Source organism: Ranitomeya imitator, chromosome 5 (assembly GCF_032444005.1).
Source record: "Ranitomeya imitator isolate aRanImi1 chromosome 5, aRanImi1.pri, whole genome shotgun sequence".
NCBI lineage: Eukaryota > Metazoa > Chordata > Amphibia > Anura > Dendrobatidae > Ranitomeya > Ranitomeya imitator.
Window position 1 is genome coordinate 500,563,620 of NC_091286.1, and position 25,739 is coordinate 500,589,358.

The 25,739-nt window shown below is 42.2% G+C and overlaps 1 protein-coding gene across 2 annotated transcripts in view; it reads right to left on the minus strand.

Annotated features, from left to right (window-relative positions):
- LEKR1 (leucine, glutamate and lysine rich 1) overlaps positions 1–25,739 on the minus strand; it is a 315,794-nt gene that overhangs the window by 16,417 nt on the left and 273,638 nt on the right. For both annotated transcript variants that reach the window (XM_069727447.1, XM_069727448.1), the window contains exon 11: positions 21,852–22,016. In XM_069727447.1, coding sequence (XP_069583548.1) covers positions 21,852–22,016 — 165 coding nt within the window. The remainder of the gene's footprint in view (positions 1–21,851; positions 22,017–25,739) is intronic.

The window sequence follows — 25,739 nt, forward strand, 5'->3', positions numbered from 1 at the left end:
ATAAGGTTGCAATCTAAAAAGGAGAAAAAAATATCTCTTTTGAACAGTCAAAATGTTTTTTAGTAAATAAAACAACTAAAATGCAAACATCATACGTGAGTGTGGCTACCTGCTGTCCAAGCCCTGGCTGAATGTAATATGTGGCCCCTTAATGCAGTCAAGGATCACATTTGAGGCTCCCACAATGTGCCCCATTGACTACTTCTGGTTTACATTATACTTTTAAAAGCTAATACATTACAAAGGAATCTGGTACTCTGATTACCTCCCACACTCCATAGACATCCTAATAGGGAATTTAGACTGTGAGCCCCAATGGGGACAGTGATGATCAAGCACCTTGGAATAGGATGGAGCTATATACGGAAGGAAAATAAGTAAACAAATGAGTCCAAAGCATCACTTTCTGGTTTAACATGGAACACATAGGCAAAAACATTGAAATTTCAGCACACAGGTCGTCTTCAAGCTTGCAATAATTGATCATTCTGATGATGTCTCGGACTCTTGTGCATTTTTGAATCTTTGGTTGGACTAAGGTGGATTTTACCCCTAAGGCAGAGCGTAATACTTGGAAAAGGGGTTTGAAGGCTAGAGGTCACACTGCATTATAACAAACAACCAGGGATGTCAGGGATGGATTTGACAAGACATTTGTCAACTACTTGCAATGACAACCAGCAGAACTATAAATTCAGTCCTGGGTTATACAGGTCACAACTCAATCATTAAAATGGGTATCACGTGATTCTGCACTACAGGAGAAAAAAGCCAGTCTGGTGAGCTGCTTTAGCGAACAGGTTTGTCTTATGGGACATGCCCTTTTGATAAACTTACAGTGGGGAAAAAAGTATTTAGTCAGCCACCAATTGTGCAAGTTCTCTCACTTAAAAAGATGAGAGAGGCCTGTAATTGACATCATGGATAGACCACAACTATGATAGTCAAAATGAGAAAACAAATCCAGAAAAATCACCTTGTCTGATTTGGCAAGATTTATTTTGCAAATTATGGTGGAAAATAAGTATTTGGTTACCTAAAAACATGCAAGATTTCTGGCTCTCACAGACCTGTAACTTCTTCTTTAAGATGTTCTTCTGTCCTCCACTCATTACCTGTAATAATGGCACCTGTTTGAACCTGTTATCAGTATAAAAGACACCTGTCCACAACCTCAAACAGTCAGACTCCAAACTTCACTATGGTGAAGACCAAAGAGCTGTCGAAGGACACCAGAAACAAAATTGTAGCCCTGCACCAGGCTGGGAAGACTGAATCTGCTATAGCCAAGCAGCTTTGTTTGATGAAATCAACTGTGGGAGCAATAATAAGAAAATGGAAGACATACAAGACCACTGATAATCTGCCTTGATCTGGGGCACCACGCAAGATCTCACCCGATGGGGTCAAAATGATCACAAGAACGGTGAGCAAAAATCCCAGAACCACACGGGGGGACCTAGTGAATGATCTGCATAGAGCTGGGACCACTATAACAAAGGCTACCATCAGTAACACACTAAGCCACCAGGGACTCAGATCCTGCAGTGCCAAATGGGTCCCCCTGCTTAAGCCAGTATATGTCCAGGCCCATCTGAAGTCTGTTAAGAGAGCAATTGGATTATTCATTAGAGTATTGGGAGAATGTCATATAGTCTGATGAAACCAAACTAGAACTGTTTGGTAGAAACAAAACTCATCGTGTTTGGAGGAGACAGAATGCTGAGTTGCATGCAAAGAACACCATACCTACTGTGAACACCATGCTTTGGGGCTGTTTCTCTGCAAAGGCACCAGGACGACTGATCCGTGTACATGAAAGAATGAATGGGGCCATGTATTGTGAGATTTTGAGTGCAAATCTCCTTCCATCAGCAAGGCCATTGAAGATGAAACATGGATGGGTCATTCAGCATGATAATGATCCCAAGCACATCACCAGGACAACGAAGGAGTAGCTTCGTAAGAAGCATATGAAGGTCTTGGAGTGGCCTAGTCAGTCTCCAGATCTCAACCCCATAGAAAACCTTTGTAGGGAGTTGAAAGTCTGTGTTGCCCAGCCGACAGGCCTAAAACATCACTGCTCTAGAGGAGATCTGCATGGAGGAATGGGCCAACATACCACCAACAGTGTGTGCCAACCTCGTGAAGACTTACAGAAAACGTTTGACCTCAGTCATTGCCAACAAAGGATATATAACAAAATATTGAGATGAACTTTTGTTAATGACCAAATACTTATTTTCCACCATAATTTGCAAAATAAATCTTGCCAAATCAGACAAGGTGATTTTCTGGATTTGTTTTCTCATTTTGACCTTCATAGTTGTGGTCTCATCTTTTTAAGTGGGAGAACTTGCACAATTAGTGGCTGACTAAATACTTTTTTCCCCCACTTTTTAAGGCCGGTTTCACACGTCAGTGGCTCTGGTACTTGTGGTGACAGTTTCCTCACGTACCGGAGACACTGACACATGTAGACACATTAAAATAAATGTGTCTCTGCAGATGTCAGCGTGTTTTCACGGATCGTGTGTCCGTGTGAAAAACACGGAGACATGTTAGTGTTCGTGGGAGCGCACAGATCACACAGACCCATTAAAGTCAATGGGTGTGTGTAAACATGTACCGCACACGGATGCCATCCGCGTGCTGTCCGTGTGCTTTTTATTAAAAGTCATAGGGTTAAAATTGAAACAAATTGTTTCAATACACGGACACGGACAGCACACAAACAGCACACGGACAGCATATGGACGATAAACACGGACACACGGATGACACACGGATGGCCTTCGTGCACACACGGACACGGATAGCTCCGGGACCATTTCTTCTGGTACCAGAAATATCTGGACGTGTGAGACTGGCCTAAAGGTGCTTGTATCGGGGTCCGTAAAATACAAAATCACAATGGGAAACATTCCCAGATTAATGAGTTGTAAGTCTGAGCATGTGTTCAGTAAACTTTTACCAGAGGCCCTGGTCATATTTGCACTGCACTTTATTAATTTCTTCCTTTCAGTTACGATATATTACCCCTGGCAAAAATTATGGAATCACCAACCTTGGAGGATGTTCATTCAGTTGCTTAATTTTGTAGAAAAAAAGCAGATCACAGACATGGCACAAAACTAAAGTCATTTCAAATGGCAACTTTCTGGCTTTAAGAAACACTAAAAGAAATCAAGAACAAAAAATGTGGTCGTCAGTAATAGTTACTTTTTGTAACCAAGCATAGGGGAAAAAATTATGGAATCACCCAATTCTGAGGAAAAAATTATGGAATCATGAAAAACAAACAAAAAAACTCTCCAAATCATCAGTAATATTTTGTTGCACCACCTCTGGCTTTTATAACAGCTTGCAGTCTCTGAGGTATGGACTTAATGAGTGTCGAACAGTACTCTTCATCAATCTGGCTCCGTTGTCTCTGATTGCTTTTGCCAGATCAGCTTTGCAGGTTGGAGCCTTGTCATGGACCATTTTCTTCAACTTCCACCAAATATTTTCAATAGGATTGAGATCCGGACTATTTGCAGGCCATGACATTGACCTTATGTGTTTTTTTTCAAGGAATGTTTTCACAGTTTTTGCTCTATGGCAGGATGCATTATCATCTTGAAAAATGATTTCATCATCCCCAAACATCCTTTCAATTGATGGGATAAGAAAAGTGTCCAAAATATCAACATAAATTTGTGCATTTATTGAAGATGTAATGACAGCCATCTCCCCAGTGCCTTTACCTGACATGCAGCCCTATATCATCAATGACTGTGGAAATTTGCATGTTCTCTTCAGGCAGTCATCTTTATAAATCTCATTGGAACGGCACCAAACAAAAGTTCCAGCATCATCACCTTGCCCAATGCAGATTTGTGATTCATCACTGAATAAGACTTTCATCCAGTCATCCACAGTCCACGATAGCTTTTCCTTAGCCCATTGTAACCTTGTTGTTTTCTGTTTAGGTGTTAATAATGGCTTTCATTTAGGTTTTCTGTATGTAAATCCCATTTCCTTTAGGCGGTTTCTTACAGTTCGGTCACAGACGTTGACTCCAGTTTCCACCCATTCGTTCCTCATTTGTTTTGCTGTGCATTTCCTGTTTTGGAGACATATTGCTTGAAGTTTCCAGTCTTGATGCTTTGATGTCTTCCTTGGTCTACCAGTATGTTTGCCTTTAACAACCTTCCCATGTTGTTTGTATTTGGTCCAGATTTTAGACACAGCTGACTGTGAACAACCAACATCTTTTGCAACATTGCATGATGATTTACCCTCTTTTAAGAGTTTGATAATCCTCTCCGTTGTTTCAATTGACAGCTCTTGTGTTGGAGCCATGATTCATGTCAGTCCACTTGGTGCAACAGTTCTCCAAGGTGTGATCACTCCTTTTTAGGCTGCCGTCACACTAGCAGTATTTGGTCAGTATTTTACATCAGTATTTGCAAGCCAAAACCATGAGTGGGTGATAAATGCAGAAGTTGTGTATATGTTTCTATTATACTTTTCCCCTAATTGTTCCACTCCTGGTTTTGGCTTACAAATACTGATATAAAATACTGACCAAATACTGCTGGTGTGACGGCAGCCTTAGGCTACTTTCACACTTCCGTTTTGTGGGGTTCGTCGTGGTGCAGCAAAATGACCTATCGACGGACGTCATGAAAATAGGTAAAAACGTTTGCGACGGATCCAGTGTAATGACGGATCCGTCGTACAGAAATTCCGGGAATTTAATGTCCGGGAACGAGAGAGAGAGAGAGACTTTTTCCCGGACTTGAAAATCCTTCTGGGCATGCTCAGAAGGGAAAAACTGGTTCCATCGCTGGATTCCAGTGTGTGACGGTCAGCGACGGATTCTGCATCCATAGGCTTCCATTGTAGCCGATGATGGGCAGCGCAGGATGCGTATTTTGGGGTATGAAAAGTTACAGGGTGATTCCATAATTTTTTCCTCAGACTTAAGTGATTCCATAATTTTTCCCCTATGCTTGGTTAAAAAAAGTAACCATTACTGACTACCACATTTTTTTGTTCTTGATTTCTTTTAGTGTTTCTTAAAGCCAGAAAGTTGCCATTTGAAATGACTTTAGTTTTGTGCCATGTCTCTGATCTGCTTTTTTCTACAAAATGAAACAACTGAATGAACATCCTCCAAGGCCGGTGATTCCATAATTTTTACCAGGGGTTGTATTAGGCACTAACAGATGTTCCTCCAACTCCAACACCAGCCCAGTAGTACTTACTATCCTATCAGCATTTTCTTTTTATACTACTGACATTACTGATAGTCATAGAGAAAATGATTCAAAATATTTGTACACTTGTACGGTGCCAACATTTTTTTGTATATTTGATATGATATATATTTAATATATGGGAAATATACAGCTAGAAAAATATGTAGCTAAGGAATTCTGTTGAGAACCCTGCTATTAGAAATGAAAATAAAGGACAAAGACATAAAATTCCAAATAAAAGTAGAGGAGCAAAAGAGGCAGACTATAAACTAAAATGTGCCTATACAAATGTACAGAGCATGGCAAACAAACAAAGAGAATTGGAGCTAACACAGGAAGAGAGATATGATGTCATAAGCATCACTGAAACTTGGTGGGGTTATACATATGACTGGGATACAAACCTTGAAGGCTACAACTTATGTATAAGAAGCCTGCTGAACAAGGAGGAGGAAGAAAGGAGGAGGTATTGCATTGTATGTGAGGAAAGAGTATATCTCCACAGAGATCCAAGCTTCAAAGAATGGTAGCTCTATAGAAACTGTTTGGGTTGAATACAAGGAGAGAAGAACAGAAATTACACAATTGTAAGTGTTTATTATAGGCCACCTGGACAGACTGGAGATATAGATTAATTCTTTTTACATCAGATGTCTTTGTTCTGAAAAAAGTACGACATAGTGATTATGTGAGATTTTAAAGGGAACCTGCCACCAGGTTTGGCCAATAAGAGAAGTGGCCACTGCCTTTCAGAGCTTATATACAGGTCCTTCTCAAAAAATTAGCATATAGTGTTAAATTTCATTATTTACCATAATGTAATGATTACAATTAAACTTTCATATATTATAGATTCATTATCCACCAACTGAAATTTGTCAGGTCTTTTATTGTTTTAATACTGATGATTTTGGCATACAACTCCTGATAACCCAAAAAACCTGTCTCAATAAATTAGCATATCAAGAAAAGGTTCTCTAAACGACCTATTACCCTAATCTTCTGAATCAACTAATTAACTCTAAACACATGCAAAAGATACCTGAGGCTTTTATAAACTCCCTGCCTGGTTCATTACTCAAAACCCCCATCATGGGTAACACTAGCGACCTGACAGATGTCAAGAAGGCCATCATTGACACCCTCAAGCAAGAGGGTAAGACCCAGAAAGAAATTTCTCAACTAATAGGCTGTTCCCAGAGTGCTGTATCAAGGCACCTCAATGGTAAGTCTGTTGGAAGGAAACAATGTGGCAGAAAACGCTGTACAACGAGAAGAGGAGACCGGACCCTGAGGAAGATTGTGGAGAAGGACCGATTCCAGACCTTGGGGAACCTGAGGAAGCAGTTGACTGAGTCTGGTGTGGAAACATCCAGAGCCACCGTGCACAGGCGTGTGCAGGAAATGGGCTACAGGTGCCGCATTCCCCAGGTAAGGCCACTTTTGAGCTACAGAGAAGCAGCACTGGACTGTTGCTAAGTGGTCCCAAGTACTTTTTTCTGATGAAAGCAAATTTTGCATGTCATTCGGAAATCAAGGTGCCAGAGTCTGGAGGAAGACTGGGGAGAAGGAAATGCCAAAATGCCTGAAGTCCAGTGTCAAGTACCCACAGTCAGTGATGGTGTGGGGTGCCATGTCAGCTGCTGGTGTTGGTCCACTGTGTTTCATCAAGGGCAGGGTCAATGCAGCTAGCTATCAGGAGATTTTGGAGCACTTCATGCTTCCATCGGCTGAAATGCTTTATGGAGATGAAGATTTCATTTTTCAGCACGACCTGGCACCTGCTCACAGTGCCAAAACCACTGGTAAATGGTTTACTGACCATGGTATTACTGTGCTCAATTGGCCTGCCAACTCTCCTGACCTGAACCCCATAGAGAATCTGTGGGATATTGTGAAGAGAAAGTTGAGAGACGCAAGACCCAACACTCTGGATGAGCTTAAGGCCGCTATTGAAGCATCCTGGGCCTCCATAACATCTCAGCAGTGTCACAGGCTGATTGCCTCCATGCCACGCCGCATTGAAGCAGTCATTTCTGCCAAAGGATTCCCGACCAAGTATTGAGTGCATAACTGAACATTATTATTTGTTGGTTTTTTTTGTTTGTTATTAAAAAACACTTTTATTTGATTGGATGGGTGAAATATGCTAATTTATTGAGACAGGTTTTTTGGGTTATCAGGAGTTGTATGCCAAAATCATCAGTATTAAAACAATAAAAGACCTGACAAATTTCAGTTGGTGGATAATGAATCTATAATATATGAAAGTTTAATTGTAATCATTACATTATGGTAAATAATGAAATTTAACACTATATGCTAATTTTTTGAGAAGGACCTGTATAATGTTGTATATAAACCCCCAACCTGGCCTGTAAGAGGATAAAAATAAACTTTATTATACTCACCTGCATGGCGGTCCGGTCCGAGGGGTGTCGCTCATCTTGGAAAAAAAATTCCAAACTTTGCTAAAACAAAAAATAAATTGTGCCATTTTCCGAAACCAATAGCGTCTCCATCTTTTGTGATCTGGGGTCGGGTGAGGGCTTATTTTTTGCGTATCGAGATGACATTTTTGATTATACCATTTTGGTTCAGATATGTTCTTTTGATCTCCTGTTATTGCATTTTAATGCAATGTTGCGGATGTCAAAAAAATTTAATTCTGGCGTTTCAATTTTTTTTTTCGCTACGATGTTCAGCGATCAGGTTAATCCATTTTTTATTGATAGATCTGGCGATTCTGAACGCGGTGATACCAAATATGTGTATATTTGATTTTTTTATTGTTTTATTTTGAATGGGGCATAAGGGGGGTGATTTAAAGGCCGGGGACACACATAACGTATAAAAAAACGGACCGTTTTTGATGGACGAGAATCGCACAAATGTTACCAAAACATTGATCCGTGTGCAGTGCGAGGATGCGATTTTCTCGCATCAAATGATCCGTGTGACATCCGTATGGCATCTGTACTGCGTGTTTTTATCGCAGGCTTGCAAAACCGACATACGGCAATACAAGGGATCCATGTGACCAAAAAAAACAAACATATATACTGTCTATATATATATGTCAGTAGACACATATATGTATATATATTAATATTTCATCCAGCGCGATATAGCAGAAAGCCGGTAATTCAATTACCGGCTTTTGCTTTCTCCTTCCTAAAACCCGACATGATATGAGACCTGGTTTACCTACAGTAAACCATCTCATATCACCATTTTTTTTGCATATTCCACACTACTAATGTCAGTTGTGTGTCTATGCAAAATTTGGCCGTTCTAGCTAGTAAATTAAGGGGTTAAATGGCGGAAAAAATTGGCGTGGGCTCCCGCACAATTTTCTCCGCCAGAGTAGTAAAGCCAGTGACTGAGGGCAGATATTAATAGCCTGGAGAGGGTCCATGGTTATTGGCCCCCCTCGGCTAAAAACACCTGCCCCCAGCCACCCCAGAAAAGGCACATCTGGAAGATGCGCCTATTCTGGCACTTGGCCACTCTCTTCCCATTCCCGTGTAGCGGTGGGATATGGGGTAATGAAGAGTTAATGCCACCTTGCTATTGTAAGGTGACATTAAGCCAAATTAATAATGGATTAATAAATAATTAATAAAGGGGTTAAAATATTTTGCAGGCAGGAGTTCTGTTAATACAGCGCTACTCCTGCCTGCAAAACCCCAGCGAATGAAGGTAAAGTAGGTCAATGACCTATATTTAGCTTCATTTGTGGTGAGGCGCCCTCTGCTGGCTGTTCCTAGATCGTGGGAACTTTACTAGAAAGCTCCCTGGCTCGAGTTCATATGAGGACAACCAGCAGAGGGCGCCCTCTTATGATCTCGAGCAAGGGAGCTTTCTAGGAAAGTTCCCACGATCTAGGAACAGCCAGCAGAGGGCGCCTCACCGCAAATGAAGCTAAATATAGATCATTGACCTATATTTAGCTTCATTCGCCGGGGTTTTGCAGAAATGAGCATCCTGCATTAGCGGAGCTCGTGTCTGCAAAATATTTTAACTCCTTCAGATGGATCTACATCGTTGGACGTGCCAGATCCTCGGAAGGTATGTATATTGTTGGTTTATTATTTTTTTTTATTTACAGATCGAGGGTCTTCAGTGAGTGGATTGAGAGTAGAATAAATTATTACAACAACCTTTGTGTTTATTTCATTAAATTAATTTTTAATAATGTGTTTGTGTATTTTTTTAACCCTTTACTAGTATTGGATTAATAATGGATAGGTGTCATAATTGACGCCTCTCCATTATTAATTAGGCTTAATGTCACCTTACAATAGCAAGGTGGCATTAACCCTTCATTACCCCATATCCCACCGCTACACGGGAATGGGAAGAGAGTGGCCAAGTGCCAGAATAGGCGCATCTTACAGATGTGCCTGTTCTGGGGTGGCTGGAGGCAGATGTTTTTAGCCAGGGGGGGGCCAATAACCATGGACCCTCTCCAGGCTATTAATATCTGCCCTCAGTCACTGGCTTTACTACTCTGGCGGAGAAAATTGTGCGGGAGCCCACGCCAATTTTTTCCGCCATTTAACCCCTTAATTTACTAGCTAGAACGGCCAAATTTTGCATAGACACACTAATGACATTAGTAGTGTGGAATATGCAAAAAAAAATGGTGATATGAGATGGTTTACTGTATGTAAACCAGGTCTCATATCATGTTGGGTTTTAGGAAGGAGAAAGCAAAAGCCGGTAATTGAATTACCGGCTCTAAAGCTGTCTAGCGCTGGAAGAAATATTAATATATATATATATATATATATATATGTGTCTCACTGACATATATATATATATATATATATATACCTATTCTATGTGTACACATTTATTCGACCTATTCTATTGTAAGCTGTCAGTGTGATTTTACTGTACACCGCACTGAATTACCGGCTTTTCTCTCTAACAGCGCCGCGTATTCCTCGCAAGTCACACTGCTGGTCCGTGTGTGATCCGTATTTTTGGGCCTTCCATAGACTTTCATTGGCGATTCTCGGCCGAGAAACGCTGACAATCGCAGCATGCTGCGATTTCACTCGGATCCTGAATACGGCCGAGAAAATATCGGATGATGGGAGCTGCCCCATTGATTAACATTGGGACGAGTGCTATGCAATTTTTTATCGCATTGCACTCGTCCGTATTACGGTCTAGTGTGACCCCGGCCAAACTTTTATATATTTTTTATTTTTTTCATATTTTTTAAAACATTTTTTTTTTACTTTTGCCATGCTTCAAAAGCCTCCATGGGAGGCTAGAAGCTGGCACAACTGGATCGGCTTAGCTACATACACTCCCTGACAGAAGTTATGTCGCTTATCCTTGTTATGTAAATAAAAGCTTGTAACCTGACGTTAAATTCATCCATTGGTTGTATAAATTATTCTTTTGAAAGCCGAAACTCTCCGAAATGTGGTTTAGGTTAAGAAAATAAATTGGCATCAGTGCAGAAGTATTGATCTGTTAATCGACACAGAATGGTCAGATTTTGGCAAGACAAAAGTTTTGTCGCCCACAGAAAGTAATGTGATATTCAAACAAATAATTAACTTAAAATACAAATATATGTTGCATAACATTGGCGAATGAAGTTGTGGTGCTATTAGAGTCATATTTAATATTTTGTGTGACTTCCATGAGCTTGAAGGACTGCATCCATCCGGTTCAACAATGATTCATACAATTTATTAATGAAGTCATCAGGAATAGCAAAGAATGCAGTCTTACATGCCTCCCAAAGTTCATCTAGATTCTTTGGTTTTGTCATCCAAGCTTTCTCTTTCATCCTACCCCAAACATGCTTAATGATGTTCATGTCTGACCCCTTTTATGATTTGGGATATAAGAGGTAGCTAATACTTCATGATATTTTAGGCTATTGATATTGCCTTCCACCTTGCAAAAGTTTTGCACACCCCCATACTGAATGTAACCCCAGAACATAATCTTTCCACCACCAAATGTAACTGTTTTCTGGGTGTATTTTGCATCCATACGGGCTCCAGTAGGTCCCCTGCAGTATTTGCGGCGGCTGTGGTGTAATTCTACTGAAGATTCATCAGAGAAATCCACCTTCTGACACTTTTCCAGAATCCATCTGTTTAGCAGGCTGTGGGACTTTGCAAATGCCACACGGCTTTTTATTTGCCTTTTGTTTAGTTCTGGCTTCTGGGCACTGATTCGACCATGGAGGCCATTTTGAGACAGAATCCTACAAACTGTTCTAGTTGACACAGGGACTTGAGGTGACCAGGCCTGTTGGAGCTCTGATGTAGTGAAAGAGGGGCTTGCTTTGGATTTTCTGTTGTGAATTCTGTGGTCGAGCTCCCTTCTGTGGTCACAAGTGGTACTGCGGCTTCTGAGTTTCCTTCCTCAGGTGATGAGGTTAAGTCGTTAGGTGCTGCTCTATTTAACTCCATCTAGTGCTTTGATCCTGGCCTCCAGTCAATGTTCTAGTATTGGTCTTGCTTCCTCCTGGATCGTTCCTGTGGCCTGTCTGCTCAGCATAAGCTAAGTTCTGCTTGTGTTACTTTTTGTTGCTATATTTTCTGTCCAGCTTGCTTTATTGGTTTTTCTTGCTTGCTGGAAGCTCTGAGACGCAGAGGGAGCACCTCCGTACCGTTAGTCGGTGTGGAGGGTCTTTTTGCCCCTCTGCGTGGTTGTTTGTAGGTTTTTGTGTTGACCGCAAAGCTATCTTTCCTATCCTCGGTCTATTCAGTAAGTCGGGCCTCACTTTGCTAAATCTATTTCATCTCTGTGTTTGTGTTTTCATCTTACTCACAGTCATTATATGTGGGGGGCTGCCTTTTCCTTTGGGGAATTTCTCTGAGGCAAGGTAGGCTTATTTTTCTGTCTTCAGGCCTAGCTAGTTTCTCAGGCTGTGCCGAGTTGCATAGGGAGCGTTAGGCGCAATCCACGGCTACCTCTAGTGTGGTGTGATAGGATTAGGGATTGCGGTCAGCAGAGTTCCCACGTCTCAGAGCTCGTCCTATGTTTTTTGGTTATTGTCAGGTCACGTTGTGTGCTCTGAACTTCAAGGTCCATTGTGGTTCTGAATTACCTATTCATAACAGTACTGGAGGCCCAAAGTACTATGCTTCTCAATAGAGGGAAAAAAGAAGTTCTGAGACCATTTTTTTTTCTTTGCACTGTGTTTTGCCTTTTTTTTCCCCTAGACATTTGGGTGGTTCAGGACACAGGTGTAGTGATGGACATTAAAGATCTGTCTTCATGTGTGGATCATCTCACTGCAAGAGTACAAAATATTCAAGACTTTGTGGCTCAGAATTCTATGTTAGAACCAAGAATTCCTATTCCTGATTTGTTTTCTGGAGATAGAGCTAAATTTCTGAGTTTCAAAAATAATTGCAAACTGTTTCTGGCGTTGAAACCTCGCTCCTCTGGTGACCCAGTTCAACAAGTTAAGATCATTATTTCTTTATTACGTGGCGACCATCAAGACTGGGCATTTTCCCTTGCGCCAGGAGATCCTGCATTATGTAATATTGATGCGTTTTTTCTGGCGCTCGGATTACTGTACGATGAACCTAATTCAGTGGATCAGGCAGAGAAAAATTTGCTGGCTCTGTGTCAGGGTCAGGATGAGATAGAGATTTATTGTCAGAAGTTTAGAAAGTGGTCCGTGCTCACTCAATGGAATGAACGTGCGCTGGCAGCTATTTTCAGAAACGGTCTCTCTGAAGTCCTCAAGGATGTCATGGTGGGATTTCCTATGCCTGCTGGTCTGAATGAGTCTATGTCTTTGGCCATTCAGATCGGTCGACGTTTGCGTGAGCGTAAATCTGTGCACCATTTGGCAGTATTATCTGAGAATAGGCCTGAGCCTATGCAGTGTGATAGAACTTTGACCAGAGCTGAACGGCAAGAACACAGACATCGGAATGGACTGTGTTTTTACTGTGGTGACTCCACTTATGCAAGAGTACAAAATATTCAAGACTTTGTGGCTCAGAATTCTATGTTAGAACCAAGAATTCCTATTCCTGATTTGTTTTCTGGAGATAGAGCTAAATTTCTGAGTTTCAAAAATAATTGCAAACTGTTTCTGGCGCTGAAACCTCGTTCCTCTGGTGACCCAGTTCAACAAGTTAAGATCATTATTTCTTTATTACGTGGCGACCCTCAAGACTGGGCATTTTCCCTTGCGCCAGGAGATCCTGCATTATGTAATATTGATGCGTTTTTTCTGGCGCTCGGATTACTGTACGATGAACCTAATTCAGTGGATCAGGCAGAGAAAAATTTGCTGGCTCTGTGTCAGGGTCAGGATGAGATAGAGATTTATTGTCAGAAGTTTAGAAAGTGGTCCGTGCTCACTCAATGGAATGAACGTGCGCTGGCAGCTATTTTCAGAAACGGTCTCTCTGAAGTCCTCAAGGATGTCATGGTGGGATTTCCTATGCCTGCTGGTCTGAATGAGTCTATGTCTTTGGCCATTCAGATCGGTCGACGTTTGCGTGAGCGTAAATCTGTGCACCATTTGGCAGTATTATCTGAGCATAAACCTGAGCCTATGCAGTGCGATAGGACTTTGACCAGAGCTGAAAGGCAGGAACACAGACGTCAGAATGGGCTGTGTTTCTACTGTGGTGATTCCACTCATGCTATCTCCGATTGTCCTAAGCGCACTAAGCGGTTCGCTAAGTCTGCCACCATTGGTACGGTACAGTCGAAATCTCTTTTGTCCGTTACTTTGATCTGCTCTTTGTCTTCCTATTCTGTCATGGCATTTGTGGATTCAGGCGCTGCCCTGAATTTGATGGACTTGGAGTTTGCTAGGCGCTGTGGGTTTGTCTTGGAGCCCTTGCAGTGTCTTATTCCATTGAGAGGAATTGATGCTACACCTTTGGCCAAGAATAAGCCTCAGTATTGGACCCAGCTGACCATGTGCATGGCTCCTGCGCACCAGGAGGTTATTCGCTTTCTGGTGTTGCATAATCTGCATGATGTGGTCGTGTTGGGGTTGCCATGGCTACAAGTCCATAACCAGCTGGGGTTGTCAGGGGGTAAATGGTGATGTTCCATTTCTGTCTATCTCATCATCCACCCCTTCTGAGGTCCCAGAGTTCTTGTCTGATTACCGGGATGTATTCGATGAGCCCAAGTCCAATGCCCTACCTCCGCATAGGGATTGTAATTGTGCTATCGAGTTGATTCCTGGTAGTAAGTTTCCTAAGGGTCGACTGTTTAATTTATCTGTACCTGAGCACGCCGCTATGCGGAGTTACGTAAAAGAATCTTTGGAGAAGGGTCATATTCGCCCGTCGTCATCGCCATTGGGAGCAGGGTTCTTTTTTGTGGCCAAGAAGGATGGTTCGCTGAGACCTTGTATTGATTACCGCCTTCTAAATAAAATCACGGTCAAATTTCAGTACCCCTTGCCGCTGTTATCTGATTTGTTTGATCGGATTAAGGGGGTTAGTTGGTTCACCAAGATAGATCTTCGTGGTGCATATAATCTTGTGCGTATTAAACGGGGCGATGAATGGAAAACTGCATTTAATACGCCCGAGGGCCATTTTGAGTACCTAGTTATGCCATTCGGACTTGCCAATGCTCCATCAGTATTTCAGTCCTTTATGCATGACATCTTCCGAGAGTACCTGGATAAATTCCTGATTGTATACTTGGATGATATTTTGGTCTTCTCGGATGATTGGGAGTCTCATGTGAAGCAGGTCAGAATGGTGTTCCAGGTCCTGCGTGCTAATTCTTTGTTTGTGAAGGGATCAAAGTGTCTCTTTGGTGTTCAGAAGGTTTCATTTTTGGGGTTCATTTTTTCCCCTTCTACTATCGAGATGGACCCTGTTAAGGTCCAGGCCATTTATGATTGGACTCAGCCGACATCTCTGAAGAGTCTGCAAAAGTTCCTTGGCTTTGCTAATTTTTATCGTCGCTTCATCTGTAATTTCTCTAGTATTGCTAAACCATTGACCGATTTGACCAAGAAGGGTGCTGATGTGGTCAATTGGTCTTCTGCTGCTGTGGAAGCTTTTCAGGAGTTGAAGCGTCGTTTTTCTTCTGCCCCTGTGCTGTGTCAACCAGATGTTTCGCTTCCGTTCCAGGTCGAGGTTGATGCTTCTGAAATTGGAGCGGGGGCTGTTTTGTCGCAAAGAGGTTCTGATTGCTCGGTGATGAAGCCATGCGCCTTCTTTTCCAGGAAGTTTTCGCCTGCTGAGCGAAATTATGATGTTGGCAATCGAGAGTTGCTGGCCATGAAGTGGGCATTCGAGGAGTGGCGTCATTGGCTTGAAGGAGCTAAGCATCGCGTGGTGGTCTTGACTGATCACAAGAACTTGACTTATCTCGAGTCTGCCAAACGGTTGAATCCTAGACAGGCTCGTTGGTCGCTGTTTTTCTCCCGTTTTGACTTTGTGGTTTCATACCTTCCGGGCTCTATAAATGTGAAGGCGGATGCCCTGTCTAGGAGTTTTGTGCCCGACTCTCCGGGTTTGCCTGAGCCGGCGGGTATTCTCAAAGAGGGAGTAATTGTGTCTGCCATCTCCCCTGATTTGCGGCGAGCGCTGCAAAAATTTCAGACTAATAAACCTGATCGTTGCCCAGTGGAGAAACTGTTTGTCCCTGATAGGTGGACGAATAAAGTTATCTCTGAGGTTCATTGTTCGGTGTTGGCTGGTCATCCTGGAATCTTTGGTACCAGAGATTTGGTGGCTAGATCCTTTTGGTGGCCGTCTCTGTCGCGGGATGTGCGTTCTTTTGTGCAGTCCTGTGGGATTTGTGCTCGGGCTAAGCCCTGCTGTTCTCGTGCCAGTGGGTTGCTTTTGCCCTTGCCGGACCCGAAGAGGCCTTGGACACATATCTCTATGGATTTTATTTCGGATCTCCCCGTCTCTCAAAAAATGTCGGTCATTTGGGTAGTTTGTGATCGCTTCTCTAAGATGATCCATTTGGTACCCTTGTCTAAATTACCTTCATCCTCTAATTTGGTGCCATTGTTCTTCCAGCATGTGGTTCGTTTACATGGCATTCCAGAGAACATCGTTTCTGACAGAGGTTCCCAGTTTGTTTCGAGGTTTTGGCGAGCCTTCTGTGCTACGATGGGCATTGATTTCTCTTTTTCCTCGGCTTTCCATCCTCAGACAAATGGCCAAACTGAACGAACCAATCAGACCTTGGAAACATATCTGAGATGTTTTGTTTCTGCTGATCAGGATGATTGGGTGTCCTTTTTGCCGTTGGCTGAGTTCGCCCTTAATAATCGGGCCAGCTCGGCTACCTTGGTTTCGCCGTTTTTCTGCAATTCTGGGTTCCATCCTCGTTTCTCTTCAGGGCAGGTTGAGTCTTTGGACTGTCCTGGTGTGGATACTGTGGTGGACAGGTTGCAGCGGATTTGGACTCAGGTAGTGGACAATTTGACCTTGTCCCAGGAGAAGGCTCAACGTTTCGCTAACCGCAGGCGCTGTGTGGGTCCCCGACTTCGTGTTGGGGATTTGGTGTGGTTGTCATCTCGTTATATTCCTATGAAGGTTTCCTCTCCTAAGTTTAAGCCTCGTTTCATTGGTCCGTATAGGATTTCTGAGGTTCTTAATCCTGTGTCTTTTCGTTTGACCCTTCCAGATTCTTTCTCCATCCATAACGTATTCCATAGGTCATTGTTGCGGAGATACGTGGCACCTATGGTTCCATCTGTTGATCCTCCTGCCCCGGTTTTGGTGGAGGGGGAGTTGGAGTATATAGTGGAGAAGATTTTGGATTCTCGTGTTTCGAGACGGAAACTCGAGTATCTGGTTAAGTGGAAGGGTTATGGTCAGGAAGATAATTCCTGGGTCTTTGCCTCTGATGTCCATGCTGCTGATCTTGTTCGTGCCTTTCATATGGCTCATCCTGGTCGGCCTGGGGGCTCTGGTGAGGGTTCGGTGACCCCTCCTCAAGGGGGGGGTACTGTTGTGAATTCTGTGGTCGAGCTCCCTTCTGTGGTCACAAGTGGTACTGCGGCTTCTGAGTTTCCTTCCTCAGGTGATGAGGTTAAGTCGTTAGGTGCTGCTCTATTTAACTCCACCTAGTGCTTTGATCCTGGCCTCCAGTCAATGTTCTAGTATTGGTCTTGCTTCTTCCTGGATCGTTCCTGTGGCCTGTCTGCTCAGCATAAGCTAAGTTCTGCTTGTGTTACTTTTTGTTGCTATATTTTCTGTCCAGCTTGCTTTATTGGTTTTTCTTGCTTGCTGGAAGCTCTGAGACACAGAGGGAGCACCTCCGTACCGTTAGTCGGTGCGGAGGGTCTTTTTGCCCCTCTGTGTGGTTGTTTGTAGGTTTTTGTGTTGACCGCAAAGCTATCTTTCCTATCCTCGGTCTATTCAGTAAGTCGGGCCTCACTTTGCTAAATCTATTTCATCTCTGTGTTTGTGTTTTCATCTTACTCACAGTCATTATATGTGGGGGGCTGCCTTTTCCTTTGGGGAATTTCTCTGAGGCAAGGTAGGCTTATTTTTCTGTCTTCAGGCCTAGCTAGTTTCTCAGGCTGTGCCGAGTTGCATAGGGAGCGTTAGGCGCAATCCACGGCTACCTCTAGTGTGGTGTGATAGGATTAGGGATTGCGGTCAGCAGAGTTCCCACGTCTCAGAGCTCGTCCTATGTTTTTTGGTTATTGTCAGGTCACTTTGTGTGCTCTTAACTTCAAGGTCCATTGTGGTTCTGAATTACCTATTCATAACAATTTTCTACCCAACAAACGTTTCTCCTGAGCATTTGTCTTGCCAGGTCTGTCGGACCTGGGCTTGTCAAACACATCTCCAGTCTCTTCAAATCTTTTTTTAATTCTTTTTACTTGACGCTGAGACACATTAAAGGTGCCAGCCACCTCTGCAGTGGATCTGGTCTTCAGCCTCTTGATAATCCAGGCTTTGGTCGCAGGATGGATTTTTGGCATGTTGTCTGAGTCCAAGTTGCAGTTCAAGTGAAGGTCTGGGCTGCTGGGTTTCTTTTTATACACACACACTAATTAACCGATCATTTACTAAGCACAGGTGAGAATGCAAACTAGGATTGGGTGCATAATATGACCAGGTGACAAAACTTTTGTCTTGCTAAAATCTGACCATTCTGTGTCCATTAACTGATCAATATTTCTGCATTGATGCCAATTTATTTTCTTAACCTAAACCACATTTTGGAGGGCTTCAGCTTTCAAAAGAATAATTTATACAACCAATGGATGAATTTAATGTCAGGTTATAAGCTTTTATTTACGTAACATGGATAAGTGACATAACTTCTGTCAGGGAGAGTAGGAGCGAAGCTCAAATAGCTCCTATGAATTCAGCTGAATTCCTGCATTGCTATGAGCGCCGACCACAGGGTGGCGCTCATAGCAATCTGGAATCAACAACCATAGAGATCTCAAGGAGACCTCTGGTTGTTATGTCGACACATCGCTGACCCCTGATCGTGTGACGGGGGTCAGCGATGCTCTCATTTCCGGCCCGATGGCTGGAAGCGGTAGTTAAATGCCGCAGTCAGCATTTGACAGCGGCATTTAAAGGGACACTGTCACCTGAATTTGGAGGGAACAATCTTCAGCCATGGAGGCGGGGTTTTTGGGTGTTTGATTCACCCTTTCCTTACCCGCTGGCTGCATGCTGGCTGCAATATTGGATTGAAGTTCATTCTCTGTCCTCCATAGGACACGCCTGTGCAAGGCAAGATTGCACTTGTGCAGGCATGTACTACGGAGGACAGAGAATGAACTTCAATCCAATATTGCAGCCAGCATGCAGCCAGCGGGTAAGGAAAGGGTGAATCAAATACCCAAAAACCCCGCCTCCATGGCTGAAGATTGTTCCCTCCAAATTCAGGTGACAGAGTCCCTTTAACTAGTTGAAAGCGGCAGGTGAATTGCGATTCCACCCACCGCTATTGCAGGCACATGTCAGCTGTTCAAAACAGCTGACAGGTCCCGGTTTTGTTGCGGGTTCACTGCCGGAGCCCGCATCAAAGCAGAGGATCTGACTGCGGACGTACTATCCCGTCCAAGGTCAGAAAGGGGTTAACATATTAGATAATGAAGAGAGCAGAGGCCAAACAAGCACAAACTCTGCTCCATTCAGGACGAGACTTCAGACCTCTGTTCTCAGAATCTCTGGGGGGCCCAGTGGTTGTTTCCCCAGTGAACAGCAAGTTTTCCATGATCCTGAGGATAACTTGATTATTTGGTGAATAACCATTTAAAAGCCAGGTAGATTCTACTGTTCTTTACAATTACAGTATCATACACGCACCAAAAACAAATATGTCCTCACACACATATACACCCAAATAAATACATGCATACAATACACACATACACACATACACAAAGGATGAAAAGGGTAAAGTAGTCAAGAATGATGTTGAGAAGGACGAACTTTTAAATTCCTATTTTGCATCATTTTTCTCTAAAAATACAAATGTAACAACAACTGATCTTCACTGTACTATTGAAGGAATAAAAGAATCCACACTATCCATAAACAGAGAGTTGGTAAGGCCACACTTAGCTAATTTAAATTAATTTTAACCTACAGGTGAAGATGAAATACATCCTAGGGTAGTGAAAGAGTTAGCAGAGGAAATTGCAGAACCACTGGCCTGAATCTTTCAATATTCCTAGAGAACAGGAGAAGTACCAGAAAATTGGAAATGGGGAAATGTTGTCCCTATCTGCAAAATAGGTAAGAAGATGGAGCCAGGAAATTACAGGCCAATGAGCCTTACTTCTATACCAGGAGAGATGTTTTAACAAATTATTAAACAACATGTATTTAAGTATTTGGATAAGAATAAAGTAATTAACCAGAGCCAGCATGGGTTTGTAGCAAACAAGTCATGCCAGATGAAATCACTGACTGGGTTGATCAGGGAAATGCGGTAGATATAGTGTATCTGGACTTCAGCAAAACATTTAATAAAGTCTAAGAATCTGGGTATGTTTAATGCTTGCAAAAAAAGAAGGTAAAGAGGAGACTTAATAGCTGTCTACAAATATCTGAAGGGATGTCACAGTGTAGGAGGATCATCCTTACTCTCATTTGCACATAGAAACACGAGAAGCAAAGGAAAGAAAATGAATGGGAAAAGATAAAGACTAGATATTAGAAAAACTTTTCGACAGTGAGGGTGATCAATGAGTGAAACAGGCTGCCACGAGAGGTGGTTAGTTCTCCTGCAACAGAAGTCGTCAAAAAGAGGCTGGACAGAAATCTGTCTGAGATGGTTTAGCGAATAATGCATTATGTGTGGGGCTGGACACGATGACCCTTGAGGTCCCTTCCATCTCTAAAATTCTATTATTCTATAGAACAGGAGGAGCTGATCAGATTGATATGAATTTTTGTAGGAAAAGTTTCAGTAAAACTTATATTTTATTTATTGAAATGCCTGGTGTTTGTATGCATGAGTCCAGTAGGCAGTCTTATGCAGTGATTGTCAGTCCTCCCTTTATAACTAACTGTGCATGGAAAGTTCGCTATCAGTCACTATATAACATTCTGCTCAGCTTCTCCTTCTCTCTACCATGTTGTCAACAGATTGGACTGCAAATACAACGTGACCGGTTCCCTTTATGTCAGATGTACGATATAGGCTGCAGTCAGGACATTGAAGTTCCCATACATCAAAAGAATCTGCATAACATATATTAGAAACTCAGGAATGGAAAGTTTTAGGCTATGTGCACAGGTTGCGTATTTTTCCGCACCGTTTTTGAAAAATTGCAGGTAAATTGCACTGTGTTTTACCTGCGGATTACCTGCGGAATTACCCCAGATTTCGTGCATTTTTTGTGCGGATTTCACCTGCGGTTTTACACCTGCGCATTCCTATTGAGGAGCAGAATCCGCACAAAGAATTGACATGCTGCGGAAAATACTACGCAGAGTTTCCGCGCTGTATTTTCCGCACCATGGGCACAGCGGATATGGTTTTCCATAGGTTTACATGGTACTGTAAACTGGATGGAAAACTACTGCGAATCCGCAGCGGCCAATCCGCAACGTGTGCACATAGCCTTAACTTCTAGCTGAGCAATGCTAGGCTGTAGGCCCCCTGAGGAAGCGGCAATACACACACGCGAAACGCGCGTTGGGGTTAGGTACCAGGATCCTGACGGGACACCTCGATAAACATGGGTAATTAGTCCTTTTTACCTTCTCAATTTATCTGCACACATGTTGGTCTGCATACTTACTTTATATGACAACACCATTAGTATAATCGGTACAAGTATGTATTCTATGAGCAATGCATTGGACCCATTAGTACGCAGGTGTAGATAATTTGTACCCTATGTTAACACTAGATTTACTGGTGTTCTATTAGATTGTCCTGGACTATTGGTTGCATCTAAGGATTTAGTCACAGCGTAACCTTTTGTGCACTGTTATCTACCATACAATTTGTGTATGTTTTTAGGTGTATATGGTATACATTTTCTATACATTAATAAATGATTTTTTGTAACTTTTTGGCCAACTTTTTGACTCTTTGTTTCTCCAGTATATATAAAACACTGGTGGATGTTGCTTCGAGCGGCTGAACAATATAGACAGCAGCACTAACCTTTCTTTCTAGGGCCTCGCTCTTGGTTTCAAAATTATTTAACATTTCCTGATGTTTTTGTCTCTCAATTTCCAATTCTATTTGCGCTTCTTCACGTAGTTGTTTCTTTGTTTCCTCAAGCTGTAGTAAATATTTTTGGTGTTCATTTTCCAATTCATTCCGTATCTTTAAAGAGAAAGGAAAGTAAAATCTTGTCAAACATGTAGACAGGTAATAAATAAGTCTTTTACAGTTAATACATCTTTTTCACAGCTTGTTATCAGATCTCATGGCCACATACAGGTTTACAATAACTTCATGCTCCAGTATCATATTATAGCAATGACCCGCATTCTCAATTTTTGCCTCTGGAATCAGTCCACTTTTTGCTGACTGATACAACCTTAATGACTAGGGAGGTCTCTCCTAATGCAACTCACTGAGCGTAACTGAATTCTAGGAAAATAGTTTCCTGATTCCTGATGTAATTTTGATAAAACAGTTTTATCAGCAGGAGATTATCACTAGAGGACTAGTAAACCTGCTGTAACGTAGTCAAGCATATTCATGAGCTGCGTATAACCCCGCCCCACCACTGATTGGCAGTTTACTGTGTACACTGTACATGATCGGAAAGCTGCCAATCAGGGGCGGAGACAGAGTTATACTGAGCTCTACAGTCAGATAAATGCTAGATCTGCAGCAGATAAAACAGTGGCTTTATCCAAACGACAACAAGCAGCCCGGTAAATAACAATCAGGGTCTCTGCCCCTACATTATGCTGCTTTCAGATGGGATAGCAAAAACCTCCTGACATATTCTCTTTAAATGGAATCAGCAGGCTTTTGCTAAGTAATCTGAGGACAGCATAAGGTAGGGATTAAAACACTGGTTTCAACGATGTGTCACGTTTCAGGCTGTGTGCTGTTGTTTACTTACAATGACAGTTTTATCACTTGGTGATTATCATTGTCTGGACTACAGCAGCACGTGCATGCTAGTCCGACTCCACCACTTCATTTGATAAGCAGCTCACTGTCTCACTGCTGCATTGCTAAATCTAAAAACTCTGATTGTGCGAGAACGGCTGCACCCAGTAATCTAACTGATACATCGTTAGATTCAGGGTCTCTTTGCCTACATTATGCTGCTCTAAGATGAGGGAGCAAAAATCCTGCTGACAGATTCACTTTAATAGATGTCTTTTTGATGACATAGTTGTCGCCCATGGCCTTCATCAATGTCCTTTATGTCTCTGGGAGTCCAGCCAACACAATAACTAAACTTCGTCTGCTGCGGACCTACTATTTGTATACTTCCAGTATTTTGTATATTACATCTTGTACATGCATTAGGAATATTTTGTAACAGTTTGTATATGCCACTTTCTAGTGTTTTTGAGATTCTATAGAAGGCTACGTGTATAAACGTTAGACAAGGAACACCTTACCCCAAGCCAAGCATATTAAAAAAAAATGCCACAGCCAAAAACACATGCAAAACATTTAAGCATTTTCTATGGACTTTAATGTAACACCTGCCCTAAAAAAGCTGTTGACAAAAACTATTATAAACTATTTTTTTCACAATACAAGTTTACAAGTTGAAGTTTAGTGTACAAAAAACACTTTCTTTTATGACTAGCATCATATTTGTGACATGTTTTAGACACTTTCTGTACAATGGGGTGTGGCCTAACTGAAGGTAGGAGTGGCTTAATGAAAAAGGGGCAGGAACAGGAAACACAAAACACCATAAATGTGCCAGAATTGAGTCGCACGTTTCTCGTACAAAGTTACCCAACTTTGGTGTAAAGTTGGATTAGACAGTCTTACACGGATTAATAAACCAGCATGAAACACAATGAAGTAAATGTCACGATTGTCTAGTCTGAGTCTGCTCAGTGTAAGAATTACACCGTATTGATAAATCTGCCCCAACGTCGCTTTCTCGTGATAACAGACAAGACAGGGATAATGCATCTAAAACATTAATAATGTACAATATGTAGTCTGCATTATTAATACTATAGTAGTGACGTGTTCTGAATAGTATGAGTGACAAAGGGGGCTTGTTGCTCAAATATTCATGCTGAAATCTAGTTGACCTTACATCATGCATATTTCACTCTTAATACAGTAAGTCCATGAGTTGTCCTCTTTTGTACGGTATCTTTTCATTCTACTGAGCCTTTCAAGACTTTAGTGTTCTGTTTTTGTTCATCAATGCGTAATTACTGTATAAATAAAAAAAGCTCAACAACTTTTATATATAATTTATGTTTCAGAAACTGTTGTTACAGGGGTGTTCCGTAGATTAATCTCTTAATTTGTATGTGACTGCAGATTGCTAAATCATGACATTGTGCAATGCGCACACTGTCACAAGTCTCCTATATTCGCAGTGCAAGTGGGAGGTCACATGACCACAAGCATGCGGTATGCATATTTGTTGTTACGTGGCGACTAGATTCTCATCTGCGTCTCTCAAGAGGTTGTTGAGAGAAGCAGATGAGAATGTAGTCAGCTAGTTACCCCAACTATCTGAGTCACAGAGGATAAAGAAAAGGCTGAGATATAAAACAGGCACTTTTCATCCGTGTTCACTGTTCACCAATGAACTGTCTGCTACATGAATCATTCATCAAGGCAAAAATCAATATTTACAACCTGATATAACTAGTTTAAACACAAAAAGAAGTGCATCTACGTCTGAGCAATTTGAACATTGAAAAATCCCCAGGCCCAGATGGCATTCATCCATGGATACTGAGGGAATTGAGCTCAATAATTGACAGACCACTGTATCTCATATTCTCAGACTGTCTTGTAACAGGGGTGGTGCCACAGGATTGGAGGATGGCTCACGTGATACCAATATTTAAGAAAGGTAAGAAGGTGGAGCCAGGCAACTACTCACTCACTCACAACTACTCACTCACTCACTGTGAGCACAGCGGCCGGAAAGCAGAGCGGTGACGTCACCGCTCTGCTTTCCGGCCGCTGTGCTCACAGCCAGTACAGAGAAGCAGAGCGCCGGGGACAGACAGCGGAAGGTAAGTATAAAGCGTTTGTTTTTTTTTACTTTTAGGATGGTAACCAGGGTAAACATCGGGTTACTAAGCATGGCCCTGCGCTTAGCAACCCGATGTTTACCCTGGTTACCGGCATCGTTGGTCGCTGGAGAGCTGTCTGTGTGACAGCTCTCCAGCGACCAAACAGCGACGCTGCAGCGATCCGGATCGTTGTCTGGATCGCTGCAGCGTCGTTTAGTGTGAAGGTACCTTAACTAACAGGTTGGGTTTCTATGAGGAGGTGAGTGCAAATCTGATGCAGGTAATGCGGCTGATGTGATTTATCTGGACTTTACAAAGGCATTTGATACAGTTCCACATAACAGCCTTATAATGAAGCTACAGAAACAAGGAAATCACATCAGCCCATTAAATGGGAGTATACAGAACAGGAGAAAGACTTGGGTATTCTGGTTAAAAGTAAGCTGAGCAGCAGTACTCAATGTCAGGCAGCAGCCACAAAAGCAAACAAGATTTTAGGGTGTATAAAAAGAAAGATAAAATCATGCGATCCCAAAGTATTATTACTCCTTCATAAATCACTGGTCATGCCACATGTAAAATATAGGATCCAGTTTTGGACATTCAGAAATTTAAATCAGTTCAAAGGCAGACAACTAGATTATTACAAGGGATGGAAGGCCTCTCATATGAGAGGTTGGAAAAGTTGGGCCTGCCTAGCTTACAAAAAAGACTCCTCAGGGGAGATCTCATTTACAGTGGGGCAAAAAAGTATTTAGTCAGTCAGCAATAGTGCAAGTTCCACCACTTAAAAAGATGAGAGGCGTCTGTAATTTACATCATAGGTAGACCTCAACTATGGGAGACAAACTGA